General features: G+C 42.8%; 1 protein-coding gene across 1 annotated transcript in view; it reads right to left on the bottom strand.

Annotated features, from left to right (window-relative positions):
* CHMP4C (charged multivesicular body protein 4C) overlaps positions 1-16,431 on the bottom strand; it is a 537,594-nt gene that overhangs the window by 382,406 nt on the left and 138,757 nt on the right. Inside the window, exon 2 of the mRNA XM_044089371.1 lies at positions 10,424-10,601. Coding sequence (XP_043945306.1) covers positions 10,424-10,601 — 178 coding nt within the window. The remainder of the gene's footprint in view (positions 1-10,423; positions 10,602-16,431) is intronic.

The raw sequence follows: 16,431 nt of genomic DNA, 5'->3' as shown, positions 1-16,431 counted from the left end.
AAGCTAAAAGCTTATCTAGCCTGTTAGGTATGGGTGCCATAGTATCAGACTCCTTTCATGCTCAGCGTGAAATAAGGCTGACCAACTCATCAGCTGGAGGGACCACCCAAAATGCAGCCGGAGCAGCCCCAAAAGCCTTCAGAAACACAGACTCCTCTTGGGAAGGGGCTTTGGAAGACAATCCACCTCTCTGTACAAGAAGTTCCAGGATACCTCCAAGGGAGACAGCATCAGGTGAAGATCTGGAGACCTTTCCTTTCATCTAAGTCTATGTCTTCAGTGACGGATTCCCCGAGGAGAATCTAGGTGTCTCCTTTTGTGCATCTTCTTCCTAGAGACCTCATCAGAGGAATGGTCTGATGAAGTATTAGAAGTGGGTGGTAAGTCCCGGATAAGGACTGTCTGAAGGCTAGTACAGGGTAGCTGTCCTGGTAGAATAGAAATGAGAGGCTCAGAGTTTAAATTCAATTGAGGAAGAAGAATAGGATCTGAAGAGGATAAGGATCTACTCTCTCTGGGTACAGAGAAAGCCATCTCCACTATTTCACAGGCAGAAGGTCCAGAAGGACAAAGTACAGTTTTGTACCTACCATAAATGTAGATGTCCGATAGGTATGCATCTGCAGTCATAACATATGGGTTGTCCTGCCTCAGGCAGCCCTTCGGTCGGCCAGATTCCAAAGTCTGGGTCTGGCCTCGGCTGATGTCGCACTTTCCCCGACATCAGAGCTTCTGGGGTATAAAGGCATCAGCCAACGCCATTTTCCTCAGTGTTTCTTGCCCCAGATGCCAGGTGCCCTCTAGGAAGGCTAAATTTGGATAAATGCTGAAAAGTTCCAAACAGTAGCAAATTATATACATATATATACAAACAAACAAATACACCATAATAGATTCCCCCAGCAAGCTGAAAGAGGGGTAAGCACCCTAGGAATACCACAGAGGGGAAGGAGGGTGGGTAATCCTGACTGCAGATGCATACCTATCGGACATCTACATTTATGGTAGGTACAAAACTGTACTATGTCCTTCAAGGATGCATCTGCAGTCATAACATATGGGTAGAATACCATAGCCAAACTGGCGGAGGAGGTACTAAGAGAAAGATGGTGTAGTTAAGATCCCCTGAAGAACTGCAGTTGCAAACCCTGCTCGGGATCTGGAGTATAAAGGTAGATTGTAATGCTTGGCAAATGTATGCACGGAGCTCCAAGTAGCAGCTTCTAAAATGTCCTTGGTAGCCACCCCTCGTAGGAAAGCTGTAGTGGTGGCTGTGGCCCTTGTGGAATGGGGCCTGATATTTTCAGGAGCTGTCTTTCCATGAATGGAGTAGCAAAAACGATGCAATTTCCTATCCATTTTGAAATTGTCTGTTTGGAAATTGCTCTTCCTTGCACCCCGGTTGCATATGCTACAAAAAGTTGGTCAGTTTTTCTGTTGGTTTTAGTTCTGTCCAGATAGTAGCGTAGTTGTCTGTGTATATCCAAGGTGTGCAAAAGTTTTTCTCCTTTGTTCTGTGGGTTAGGGAAGAAAGTAGGTAAATGAATAGCTTGGTTCAAGGATACCCTGGATACCACCTTTGGCATGAAAGTAGGATTGGTTCTCAGTGACACTCTATCCTGGTGGAAAATAAGAAAAGGCTGCACTGCCATTAATGCCTGTAACTCGGATACTCTTCTTGCTGAAGTGATTGCCAGAAGAAAAGCAGTTTTCCAAGATAAAAACTGTAGGTCTGCTGATGCTGCTGGTTCAAAAGGAGGTAGTGTCAATTTTTCCAGCACAAAATTGAGATCCCATGCAGGTAGAGGGGGGTCTCCTTGGAGGTTTAACATTTTTGATCCCTCTCAAAAATTGTTTGAGCAGAGGGTGAGAGAAGATAGGTGGATCCATATTGTATTCTGCTGAAATTGCTGAAGCATGAATCTTAATGGAAGAATAAGACAGGCCATTGTGGAACAATTCTGCTAAGTACTCTAGGATGTGTGCTAGGTTTGCCACTGTGACATCTGTGTCCTTTGATGTGCTCCAAATGAGAAATCTCTTCCATTTAGCTGAGTATGTCTTCCTTGTGGAAGGTCTGCGAGCCTCCAGGATAATGTCCTTCACCCTCTGAGATAAAACAGTTTGGTTTGGTTTTAAGGAATATTCCAGGCAGTTAGTTGCAATGTTTTCAAGTTTGGATGCAGGGTCTTGAAATTGTTCTGCGTTAGAAGAAGAGGCCATAGGGGAAGAGGCCATGAGTTCGCCTGAGACATGCTTCTCAGTAGCGGATACCAGTGTTGTCTTGGCCAGTCCGGAGCTATTAGTATCACCTTTGGCTGTTCCTCCCTGATCTTCAGTAGAACCTTGTACATCAATGGGAGAGGTGGAAAGGCATATACTGTTAGGGCATTCCAGCTGAAAGAGAGAGAGTCCACCCTCCAGGCTTGCGGGTGGTATGTCCTTGAGCAGAATTTCTTCAGTTGGTGGTTGAGTGGGGAGGTGAACAGATCTATCGCTGGCATTCCCCATTTCTTTGTTATGAGTTTGAAGATGTCTGGATGCAGCATCCATTCGTGTGCATCCGTGGTAGTTCTGCTTAAGCTGTCTGCTAGTGAATTTTCTTTTCCTGGTACGAATTTGGCTGCAGCTGGATATTGAGATTCAGGCATAGGTTCCACAGATTCATTGCCATCCGGCATAGAGGGTAGGAATGTGTGCCTCCTTGTTTGTTTATGTACCACATGACCGTGGTGTTGTCTGTCCTTATTAACAGATGTCCTTGCTAGAGGAATGGTTTGAATGCCTCGATTGCATGCCTCACTGCCAGCATTTCCTTTTGGTTTATGTGCATGCTTAGCTGCCCTTGAGGCCATAGGCCTTGGATGCATTTGTCCTCCATGTGTGCTCCCCATCCTCGGTCTGAGGCGTCCGTGGTGATGGTCTGCCTTGTTTTTGGTTTGTTGAGAGGCAACCCTCTGTTGGACTGGCAGGCCTGAGCCCACCACAGGAATTCCTTTTGAAGGCATGGAATGATTAGTATCATGGTTTCTAGACTGTGACTGTGTTGAGACCATACATTCCTTAGGTACCATTGCAATTTCCTCATATGCAGCCTGGCATGTGGAATCAAGATTATGCAGGATGCCATGTAACCCAGGGTCTGCAGGACTTTCCTTGCAGTACGCTGAGTTTGTCTTGTCAAAATCATGAAATAATCTGGAAGTTGTTTTTGTTTTTCTTCTGTGAGAAAAGCCATCTGAGTGATTGTGTCCAGATCCGCACCCAAAAAGGTTATCCTTTGGGATGGCACTAGTCTTGACTTTTGGATGTTGACTGTGTATCCCAAGGCCTGTAGCAGGTGTATGACATAGGCCAAGTCCTTTAACAGTTTTTTCTTGTTGTCCACTTGTATTAGGCAGTCGTCCAGGTATGGATAAATTTGAATTCCCTGAAGTCTGCAATGTGCAATTACTGATGCCAGGCATTTCGTGAATACTCTGGGCGCAGTAGATAAGCCAAAGGGCAATGATGAGAATTGATAATGCTCTGATCCTGCAAGAAATCTGAGGTGTCTTCTGCAATCTGGTCGGATAGGGACATGCAGGTATGCCTCCTTGAGATCTAGAGTCACCAGCCAAGACTCCTTGCCTAGCATGGGAAGGAGTTGCTGTAGGGTCAGCATTTTGAATTTTGGCACAATGAGATAAGTGTTGAGCGCGGACAGGTCGAGAATAGGCCTCCATTGGTTTTCTTTTCTTGGTACCAGGAATAATCTGGAGTAAAATCCTTGGCCTTGTTCTATAGATGGTACCCTTTCTATAGCTTTCATCTGAAGTAAATTGCTGATTTGTCTTAAAGCCTCTGCCTTCTGGTTTGGTGGAAGGTTTGGCATTCCGCCCCTTTTTGGCAAAGTGTGGAAGTAAAACCTGTATCCTTTGTCTATTGTTTGCAATGTCCATGTATCCTTTGTAATGCAATGCCAGTTTTTCGAGAATAAAGCCAGCTTTCCGCCCAAGGGAGCTTCCAGTTGATCCCTGGTAGGCGGAATCAGAGTCAAATCATTGGGTCTGTCCTGTGGTAGTGGTTGTAGTTGTAGCTGTGGCAGTACTCCTCTGGTTGGTAGGCTGCCACTGACGGCCCCTGTAGGCACCCTTTGATTGACCTCTGCCTCTAGGGCGTCTGTTCCTGCCCCTCTGTGCTCTGGAGGTGTCTGGAAAGGACCGATTCTTTGTAGGCCAGTTTCTGCTGAACCTCGGAGGTTGGACCTGTAGGAATTCCTTTACTGTTTGCACAGATTTTGCTTTTTCTTCCACCTTCTTTAAAATCTCCTGTGCAGGGGAGCCAAATAAATTTTGTTTCTCCATTGGAGCATCGAGGAGTTTAGCCTTGACATGGTCTGGCAAAGATTGCTCCTTCAGCCAGGCATGCCTACGAATTACAGCCCCAGTCATAGCTGATCTAAATGAAGCCTCCAGTGCATCATAGCCACATTTTAAGAAATGATTACTGACCTGCTGAGAGTTGTGTACCAAATCCTGAAGGGATTTATGGTCTAAAGGTTCAGGGGAAGAAAGCTTCTTATTCAGCTGATCTAACAAAAATTCTTGGTACTGTATCATATGGAATTGACAGTTTAATGCCCTGGCAGAAAGAGTAGCAGATGTATAAACCTTTTTTCCCCATCTCTCTAATGCTCTAGACTCTCTTTCAGAGGGTAGGGGATTTTTGGCAGTAGCAGCTGCAACCCCTTTAGGGCCCTGAGAAATAGTTTCTGGGTCTGCAGCATGGGCTTTATACAGGTGAAAGTGAGAATCCGGGACCCTGTAATATCTGTCAGGTTTGGCAGGGGCCGGGGGAAGAGAATCAGGTGCAGTACTGACATCATTGTACACATCATCAATTACAGTTAGAACAGGTGGTATGGCTAAGGGCCTATGCTGGGGCAAATACAAAAAGGTCCTTAATCTTTTTCTAGAATCAGAGAAATCCTGACCCTGCCATTGAAAGTGCTCCCTCATGGAGTGTAAAGTCTCCCCAAAGGAAAATTCTTCAGGTGGGGAGGCCGAAGGAATAGAATCTTCTGCATCTGAATCCTCATAAGGCGAGTAGGCCCCTTCCTGATGTTCTGACAAATCAGATCCATCCGTGGAGTAATCTGAGGAGAGAGGTTCAGAGGGATCAGTCCTGGGCCTTTTGTCTGGAGGAGGTTGGGAGGCCCTGTCTGGGTGAGGTTGGGAACCCCTAATTAAGGATATAAGGTCCTCAGCAAGACTGAGAATCTGAGAACTAGAGGAAGGCCTCTGGGAAGTAGATTTGGCAGGCAAAGTTTTTGAAAGTTTGGCAGCTTTAGCCCTGGAGAAGGCCTTAATAGACATAGAAGCTGGGGGCCTAGCTGCCCCACATGCAGGGGTAGAAATGTCCAAAGGTATGGTGTCGGACAATTCTTGAGCGCTAGCTTCGGTAGGGAGTTCTGAAGCCGACTCAGCCGGGGCCTCTCTGGCCTCAGTGGTCGGAGGTATGGTTTCGGTAGTAGTAATAACTGTGGACTCAGTTTCAGCCGAAACCGAGACACTCGCGGTAGACCTAGCCGTGGTTTCAGCCGAAACCGTGGGCGGCGAGTGTCGGTCCTTTTCCTTGCGTTTTTTGACCATATGCGAAGTCGGAGTCTCCGACGGCATTTTATAAGCAAAAGCGGTTCCAAAAAATTCCTCTGCAAACTCCGACCAACGTCTAAGAGTCCGTCGGTTGAAGGAGGCACAGGCTAAACAAGCTGATACATCGTGGTCTGAGCCTAAACAAGGAAGGCAGTAAGAATGGAAATCCTTATGAGGTATTTGTTTCGCACAAGTTAAACAATTATTTACTTTGTCTGACATCGGTTGAGGCAAGAAAGAGTCCCCAACGGGGTACTTAGCTTTTTTCGAAGTCTTCGGTAGCTGAAATCTCTGGATCTGACCGACCGGCACTTGCGAACAGCTTCTGCTTCGGGCACTGCGCGGCAAGAAAGACTGAGGAAAATGGCGTCAGCTGATGCCTTTATACCCCAGAAGCTCTGACGTCGGGGAAAGTGCGACATCAGCCGAGGCCAGACCCAGACTTTGGAATCCGGCCGACCGAAGGGCTGCCTGAGGCAGGACAACCCATATGTTATGACTGCAGATGCATCCTTGAAGGACATCAGCTGGTTGCACCAGTGTCAAAGGTACCTGCTCTGAATCCCCATAGATCCCTTTCTTGAGGAAGGAGTTGGGAGACAAGTAGCCCAATTCTAAGGTGCTAAGAGGCAAGGACAGCTCCAATGGACCCTAACCCCCCAGAACTGGTGTCAATGCTTCAGCTCCTAGATGCATCCTGCTCAGAAGAGATCAGGACTAGGTGACTAAGGAGGATGATCAGAGTGGAAGACTGGCCTATCTTTGGATCTAACAAGAACATTCTCAAAGACTCCAGATCCAAGGGCTCTGAAAACCACCAATCAGATCAGAGAAGGAGATATAAGATCAGGCTGAGAAGAAGGTAGGCTCCCAAGTCTGATGGGAGATGGAGATTAAATAACTCCCATCTGGATCTGAGCCCTGAGAAACCTCCTTATCATTCTATCCACCTCTGCCTCAGATAAACTCCTCGAGGACAAAGGGATACACTAGTGGAAGGTGGTCTTGAGGGTTTCCTTTGTGTCTCTTGTAAGAATGGCAAATGCAGCCCAGGAGACATTGGATCTTGTGAGAAACATGGAGATCAGATCAGAGGAGATTTTGTGCTTGTAGGTGTAGGATCCAAGGGTGACGTTAGATCCAGTTTCTTAGAAACTTTAGCTGGAGAAATGGAAATTGTAGCCAACCGAGGATGGTCAGGGGACAATATCCTGGACTTCTTTTCTTCTGGAAAAGAGTCAAGCTTCCCTTTATCAGGTTTACCAGATAGGGTTTGAGCCCTAGCCAAGACCGAAACAGAGGAAGAAGGAAGGAAGCCTTTTAACACCAACATGTTTCTCCTGTCACTCAACACAAGGAATTTTAATTCAGAACAAATGGAGCAGTCATCTTCTAGATTGGGCAGCCCCAAACAATAAATGCACTCCTTGAGGGCATCAGGATTAAGAATATGGCAGCCGGAAGTGCATTTCTTAAAGCCCAAAGGCTTGTCATCCATATCAAAAAACAGAATGAAAGACAGAGAAAGAAAATGAACACCAGCAATGGTATTTTGAATAATACCCTCACAAGGGTAGAAAGGCCTAATTAGAAAAAGAGTTTAAAACATTAGAAAAAGGTTTCAATGTTAAGAAAAGTCCATTATAAGGGCAAAGGAAGGAAAATGAAAAATATATTACAGATAAAAAAAGCTCATATAAAGAATATAAAGATTCCTATTTAACCTCCTAGTTCAACAGCAGAAAATCCATGTCTGAAAGATGTGGCGACAACTGAAATCTGAGGTATGTCAGAATGGTGGGGCAATGTAGGAAAAGGGAGGAGCTCGATACCTGCATCCATGATTCTAGTTTAAGCGTCCGAGTCATATCAGAGGTCAGATCTGAGACCCTTCAGTTTAGGAATGAATAAAAATGACAACATCAGATTAGCCCCTTTTCAGCAGAGGCCCAAGCAGAAAAGCTGCATATGACAATACCAAGCGTAAACACGGTTACAAGATTATAGAATTAAAATTATGGAGTGTACAAGGCTGGAGACATACAAGTTATGTAACAATCACAAAAAAATGAAGGTATTACGTTGGGTACTTGAACAGAGAATATTCATAATAGAATATACAACTGCTGCAGGAGAGTGGGGATACAAAATTCTCCTTGCATGGAAGGAAAAGCAACTTCTGTACATGCCAGACAATAAACAGGAAATGTAATTTTAGTACAAAACACACAGCTTCTATATAAACTAGACATTAAACATGATTTTTTCTGTACACAGCAATATATCATGAATTTCTTGCCAAATAAAATTTCCAAGTAATATTTCATGAGTTTCTTTCTTAGCAAAATAAGTTTTTGAGGCTCAAAATATAAATGTGGATGTGCATATACAATTAACCTAGGAAAAGACATTGAGAGATCCAGGATTGTCTTGAGTGTTTGAGCTGTAACTTAGAAGATTGTGGTTTATTAATTTGCTTAAGTGTAGGCAGCAATTGGTTCCAGATCTTGGAGACATAGTTAGGGTAGAGTGCATCCCCTGCATTTAGATGGATAGAAGTGATTTATCCATGGATCTTACATGTCTTCATGGATTATAAGGCTGGACTAAGCATTTGAGGGCTGGGCATTGTTTGGCTTATATATTAAACTATATATGATTAGAAGCTGGGATTGGTGCAGTACGTTGGGTATTTTTTTGCGGGCACAATAGTGGTGAGTAAGGAAAGAAAAGTTTGCTGCAAATTCTGCAATTTTGCTGTAGCACTGCTCAAGTTTTGTTGAGTACGGTTAGGTTTGCAAAGATCTGTGAAGCATACAACATGGTAAGCTGTTTCCCTGGCTTTATCTGTGGGATATGGTTTTACTCTGTAAAACAGACCTAGGTTTTGCTGTCTTTTTAATTATTGTTTGGATGCATGGACTACATTTCAAACAATCTTTTGTAGCGACACCCAAACGTATAGTGCGGGGGACCAGTTCATCTTGGTGTTGTTATTGGAAGTAATGTTAATGTGGCACTGGTAAAGATAGTGGCACTTGCTAATGTCATAAACAAACTATGGCTGCTCTCAGTTGCTGGAGTCTAAGTTTCAATAATTGAAAGCATCTGAGTTTAGTAAAGGGTGGGCAACAAGTTCCTACATTAGTCTGTTCCACTGCAATGAGGACCAAAGTATATGTTAATTTTAAACATCTAACAGGAAGGCCACAATTAACAGTTAAGCTGTGCTTCTGACCTCCCCAGCTGTCTGTACTGCCAGCAATTACTCTCTTGTCTCAAATTGCTGAATTTAATTTTGATGTAGCACAAGAAATGAAGTCAAAAAGCAACATGCTGGCTCAGTGATGAGCTCTCTGTCTCAAAGCTACAGGGACTGGAGCTCAGTTATGACTTTCACTCATTATCTGGAGTCTGCATGGCCTACCTGTGTCTGTGTGGGTCTTTTCCTTGTACTCTGGCTTCTCCCCACCTTATTAACAACATCTGATGAACTGACTAAATGACAGTGTCCATATATTTATATTTAACTTTGCCCTTGAGACTAGAGTCATGGCTGAAAAGGGTCTGTGGTTTAGTGTACTAACTCAGTTAAAATATTAAAATAACAATGGCACTGTTAGTTTTTTACAGACAAGCTGCCATCATCAGTTTCTCAACAAAATCAGACAGGAGGCTTATCCCTTGCATTGTTTGCAAGTTTTTTCCACAATATTTTTTTATTCAATTTTTTTTCATTTGGATCCCATCCTGGAAGGCTACTAATTCTCAGGATCTTCTCTGGTTATTAATTCAATCACTCACAGATTACCCACTTAATTCAATACAGGTTTGCAAAGCAGCCAAAACCTCTTGGGAGTCAACGGGCACAAGGCACAGACACTCATTCTGAAAAGGGTACCACCCCAGATTAGGACAGACATTCACTCTCACATGGCACGCAGACGTACTGGCATATCCTTAGATGTGGAAGGAAAATGGAACATACCACAAAAATTCCATGCAGATCCAGGAAGGACATGTAGACTGCACACAGAAGGCACTCCAACAGAAAAATGAACTGAAGATCCAAGCAAATCAATGTTAACCCCTACAGCACTCTGCCACCCCCCCCCCCAAGCAATGTATTTCACTTAATTTACCAAAAACATGCCCAAAAGAAATAAGTAGTTATGAAATGAAAATCAGTTTGCAGGGGGTGTAAAAGGTGTCCTAACAGCATGGACCCAACAGTTCTACTGCAAAAACAGGCTATGATGGCTGTACCATGTTAAAAATATAAAGAAAGTATCTGTACACTAGGAACTCCCTCTCAGTACAATATTAGTCGCTTCCCAGTTGTTGATGTACTTTTGTTCCTTTTGCTTGATAATTGATATGAGAACAGACGTTAACAGCTTTGCTTTTACCAAGTCTGTCACAGAGTACACCATACACTCTGTACTTGCAAGTGTCAAACGGCAGCCAATGAAAGCTGATGCTTGTTAAACAGATTGCTTCTCTTCTTATTCTCAAACACATGACAACACAGTTATATTTTTACCAGCTAATTCTGGTTTACAATATTGTGCAAGTATTTCTCTATCTTCATTAAACTTTATTTTTAAACATCAATAAGTAGCAACTATACCTTCTGTATCTATGTAATCAAACAGCACTTAACTCTTGCATGCTCATGACATCAGTAAAACAGCTCTCTCAAGAAAACAAAAAAAACTACCAGCAGAACCTGATCAACTTGTTTCATGGCAGACTTCATCAAACTGAGTGTATTTAAAAAGACTTACATATTCTTGTGAACTGATTTTGCGGCTCTTGCTGCATAGCCCATATTTTTCAGTACTTCTGTGTTGGTGTTGGCATTCTCCAGTGCTTCCCTCTGGAACTCGATAGTTGAAAGTGTGCCATCGATCTGAGCCAACTGTTTCTCCAACCTCTTCTTCCTCTTCAGGGCCTGCAATGCAGCTGCAAGAAAAACACAAAATATTTAAGCACTCAGAAACCCCAGTCATCTCCTCATTGCTGCTATATGCACACACAATACATAGATATAATATGTACACACACACACACACACACACACACACACACACACACACACACACACACACACACACACACACACACACCTAGGTTTAAATATCTGTGTGTGTTTCTGTCTGTCTGTCTCTCTCTCTATATAAATATATATGTGTATATATGGTCTACCTTTAAAATATTGCAACACACTTGTGCGACCGTTTATGTAGTGGACCCAAAATGTCAGAAACCACAACCACAAATGCTAGGAAGTGCGACCCTGGTACTCAGAAAAGTTCAACACTCATGGAATGTCGAACTTGAGTGAAACCACATCATGTCCGGATGTATGCTATGAATGTTTTGCAGGGGGGGCAGCCCCCTGTGCCCCCTCCACACCCCCTGATAATTTTATATACTAACTCCGAGATCACACTACAGTGAGGGAAGGGGTACATGTCCCGATCCCCACTGTACTAAGATCACTCAGAATGCAGAATTCATGTGAGCGAATGCATAATGGCATTCACTCTTTTGTGAATTCGGCAATTTACAGTCCGTTAATACAAACTTTTGCAAACATCCTTTCGCACATCTGACAGTCGCAGATGTGCACTTCAGCATTTTAAAGGTATACACTGTGTGTATAAATACAAACACATATACACACATGGGTCTACTTTGTTTCATGGAATGGCATTTCGTCGAACTTTCATTTCACTGAAAGTTCATACATCGACAAGCATTTTAGGTGGGGGGCTTCACCCCCCACACCCCCCAATGTGGGGGGCTGTGCCCCCCCCAACTATATATATCAACTCCTGGGTCGCACAACATTGGGGAAGGGGGCAAATGCTTGTCGATGTAATGAACTTTCAGTGAAATGAAAGTTCGACGAAATGCCATTCCATGAAACAAAGTAGACCCACACACACACATAAGTATATATACGCACGCACATAGAGTCATACACACAGACATCATACAGACATACATACAAGCATGCACACACGTGTACATATATATTAAAAATATTGATAAATAGACACACATGCACAACACACACACACACACACACACACACACACACACACACACACACACACACACACACACATTTGGCAGAAGGAAACAAACCTAAGAAGCCTGCCCTAGAATGTTAGCGAGTCGATCCTACCCCTGACCCCCCTCCCCCACCACGTATCCCATTTCCCTCCTTCTAAATACCTATGTACGAGGGCATTAGCCACTATGGGACACTGTTCCACAAAATCACATCCCACTCTGTGAAGTAGTATTTCTTCATGTCTAGAGAAGAGCTTAACCATTATACTTGCAAATTATGTCCATTCCTGTTGGCATGGTCCTTTCTTTACAGGTCAGTACCTCATAATTCCCTTTGGCAATTTGTGGATCTAAATAAAGTCATTATGGTCCTCAAGACTTTTAGACAGTTAAGTTCCAACTCTTTGATAGTCTCACTGGATACTATCCTGTCCTCTCTCTCTCTCCAAACTGGTAACTTTCCTCTGCACCCTGAGTATGTAGGAGCTTCTTTCCCAATAGAGTCCGCAGAAATTACCAAGTCTTCTAAGATCTTTACAATGCCTGGTACAATGTCACCAACAGCCCTTTGCACCTTCAAATGCAAGTAAGTATTCTGCTCACACTGACAGCTGCATTCTTAAACGGGGCCTGGTGGTGATTATCTACTGACATGACCTTTACAGACCAACTTCACTTCACCACTAAAATATCTCTCTCTCGGTGGTTGTAACTGTCCAGGTATATTTCTCTGCAATTTTAATCTCTAAACTGCAGCCATCACTTTTACAACAATCTTCTGGAATATACCTTGAAGATGGACCTCTCCATTTCAACTCTTACTCTATAACGGTAGTATTCTGCCCCTATTTTCCAGCCTTTCCCACTGATGTCTGACAAAGTTGATGAGAAACACAGGATTAATGACTGATCCTCACAGTACTCCATTAGTGGTCATCTAACAGCTTATCACATTCCTAGTAACTATGCTCCTACACATCGCAGCTCAATCAGTTGGACACACACAGACAGACACACACACACACACACACACACACACACACACACACACACACACACACACACACACACACACACACACACACACAGAGACACACACAGAGACACACACAGAGACACACACAGAGACACACACAGACACACACAGACACACACACAGACACACACAGAAAACCGTAGTGACTGAAGCACCAGAAAGCATCTCCATTCCCAAAACCTTCCCTTATTCACAGGTCACCCACCCAAAACAGTAAAACTACAGAACCCATAAATATCTCCCATGTAGGGAACTGTGTCCCCCATTACTTATACGCATTAACTCAGAAATTGCCCGAACGCAAAGGAAAGGAAACAGTTTGCACTGTGTAACAGTTTCTTTTTATCTATGTTCGCACTCCCTCCAATTTTCCCACTAAAACAGGATATGGTACAGCTCTGTGGCTGGTACTTATCACTGGCTGGACTTGAAAAACAGGGGCTGGGCATTCAGTGAGTGGGAACTAATCAGTAAGGATTCACTAACTGGGTCCATGGCAAAGTGACCAGTTTACTCATTAGTATTTCTCTTCTCTGCTATCCCCCTCACCACCAGACTCTGTTTCCATCCCTCTAACTACCTCTCATCCTATTTGACTATATTCCTGCCTAACCCAGTCTCCCACTGCTTTGAAATAAATTATTGCGAGACTACATCAGATGCTTTGTTGAAATCTACACAGATGTACATCAACAGCTCTCTATCTATTGCTGCTGATACAGTCATATAATTCAGAAGGATGATTTGGAATGATTTTCTAGTTAAAGCTCATTGTTGGTCTAAATCCATAGATTAGTTCTTATCAAAGAATGACTCAGAAAACATGCTGGATCAGATGATAGGCCCAATCTCCTGCAGAAACAAGGATAACCTTTCTCAAAGGGTTTTGCCTGTGACTTTCTATGCACATAATAATAACTAAAAGAAGATGCATGGGTCCGTCTCTTGTCCAGCCTTGATGAACTGGGTTATGTTAACCAATTTTTCAGACTTCTGTTGAAACCTGCAACAGAGCATTCCTGGGGGGTGGGAAAGTAGAGTTTAGCCAGCCTCAACTGAGTCATACAAGGGGAAAAAACATACATCCTGCTCCAATTATCCCTCAAAACATGTAACTTTTCCCACCTTACCCCCTTTAAACAATTACCTCTTCTTCCACCCTGCTTGTATTAATCTTCCAGAGTGGGCAGCTCTCCTTCCTCTTGGACTTGGATCTTTCACAGAATGGCAATCTGCTTTCCTTCATTATCAGTACTTAAACAAAAAAAAAAAAAATCAGGGTATTTCTTCTGTCACTGCTTTGCCTTCTCTTCCCATCTAGTACCAGTTTTGACACCACCTTCTTCTTATAGATACACCTGAAAAAGCACCCATGAAGCTTCAGATAGCTCCCTCTCTTACTTATTTTTGCCATCCCAACCTTCCTTGTTGACAGCTTCCTTTTTTCTGTCACATTTCTACTTACCCCATTACCACACATCCTTTTATTTCCAAGCAGCTTTCCTCTTACTCCGAAGAGTCAGCATTGATTTCTTTCTGACTTGTATTGGCTTCCTACTGGTGTTCTGCTCCTATTTAACTTTATTATCAACCTCATTTAATAATCACCACCACCATCATTCCTCCTTAGCCCTTTTCCACAGATTTTCAGTCACCACTGTCTTTTTCTAGTCCCCCCAGCTCCTCATAATCTAGTCGTCTAACACAAGTTTGTTTTCAAGCACCAGTGTTTCCTTTCTAATGTGACATAGAGTAGTGCATGGTTACTAATGGGCAGTAGTACTTTTACTTCTACCCCACTACAAATTTTTCTTTTGCACATTTTGATCCAGATTTTTCCCCCACTGTGGCTACTTCATTTACCATATATATGCAGCCAATCTTATCCATTACTTCTACCAACTTTTCTTCCCTTGACACCATTGATACTGCAATGCTTCAATCCACCACTGGCATATTAAAGTCCTTTATTACCACCACTCACTGACAATTCTGCCTGCCAGTTTGCAATTTATCTTTTTGTAGCATTTGACAGACTGCAAATGGTGTCCATTCACAGCATGTTTTCTCTGAAAGTACACCTTCCTCAGCCCACTTCATTCAATCCCCCCCCTCCACCCCTTCCCCTTATACTCCTTGTCTTTCATAAGTTCTGCCTAGATCCCTTTCTTCACTCTCATAAGTTTCAGTAATGGTTGCTTTACTTTTGCCAATTTAAATCCTCCCAAGCAGTAAATAACATGTATTTAGAGAATGGGCAAACTGTACAGCAGCACCCTGATTGGAGAACAAATGTTCTCCAGCAGGGTATTAATGTACAAGTAATGCACACTGAAAAACAACTCTGCCATTTCACTGCACTATAGTAAGTTGCCGTGGACCTTGGATTGCAAAAAAATTAACAGCCGCCATTACTTTACACTCGCTAAGCAGTGCTTTTATTGTTTGGGGAGTGCAAAAAAACAAACAGAATAAAAGCGTATGTGTGTATTATGTATGTGTAGGAGTGTGTTTATGTTTCTGTCTGCGTGTGCGACTGAATGTGTGTATGAAAGCACAGGAGACTGTGTGAGACAGACAGACTGAGAAAGAGTGAGAGCCATCTTGTATTTGTGTATGAAAGCAGAGGAGGCTGCGTGAATGAGAGATCGAGAAAGAGAGTGATCTTATGTGAGTGAATGCATGTATGAAAGCAGACGACATTGTGTGTGTGAAATTGAGAGAGAGAGAGAGAGAGAGAGCGGCCTTGTGTGCATAGCTCTCAACTGTTCAAATTTTCACAGAATGTTCCGATTCTTGTCTCATTTTTTTTTTTGTCTGTTCCTAATAAAATTTTTGTTTTTTTGAAGTATTGTGGCAAATTAGTGAGGAGTGAACTCATGAAATAATGACAGGCATTTGAGTTTCAGGCCTTATATCTTTCTGAAAATGCATTGTAATGCAAGACCTTTTATTCCAGCAACTAAGTATTTTAAGAGCAATATTTAAAACTTGTCCCTATTTTTGGTGCTTTGTTGCTCCATTAGTTTTGGCTTTGTCCAGATTTTTTGTGCTAAGAGGTTGAAAGTTATGCTTATGTGAGTAAATGCGAGTATGAAATCAGGGGGGAGACTGTGTGTGTGTATGCGTGTGAAAGCAGAAGAGACTGTGTATGACAGAGAGAGAGGCAGAGACAGAGAAAAAATGGGATCTCTGTAAAAAAACACAGATAAGTAAAACACCACAATTTAAGTACTACATTATTTTTTATATTTATTTTTGATGCAAAATGCTTCCTCCAACACCATTAACACATACTACAGAAAGTTTGAAAAATTAGCCAGTGGAACTATTTTACATCAAAAATATATAACAAAAAATAATATAGTACTTAAATGAAAAAGTAAGTAAAACACAACAATTTTAGACAGCCCATTCTCTAAGTACAATAATGCCCTCCAGGGTGTGTGTTAATGTGTAATTAATGCCAGTCCAGGGATGTAGAGGCCCTGATAACACCGCCGGTCAGACGTTACACATTAACACACACCCTGTTGGGCATTACTGCTTATGTACTCATCTGAAAAAAAAAAACACACTGCAATTTGGTCCTGACTACAGAAAGTACAGTTGTGTAAAATCTTACCAGAATATTAGATGTCCTTTCCTTCACTGTTGCGGTATTCTTAACTTATG

Source organism: Protopterus annectens, chromosome 12.part0 (assembly GCF_019279795.1).
Source record: "Protopterus annectens isolate FY-2018-M chromosome 12.part0, PAN1.0, whole genome shotgun sequence".
Taxonomy (NCBI): Eukaryota; Metazoa; Chordata; order Ceratodontiformes; family Protopteridae; genus Protopterus; species Protopterus annectens.
This window is presented reverse-complemented; position numbering and strand designations above follow the sequence as displayed.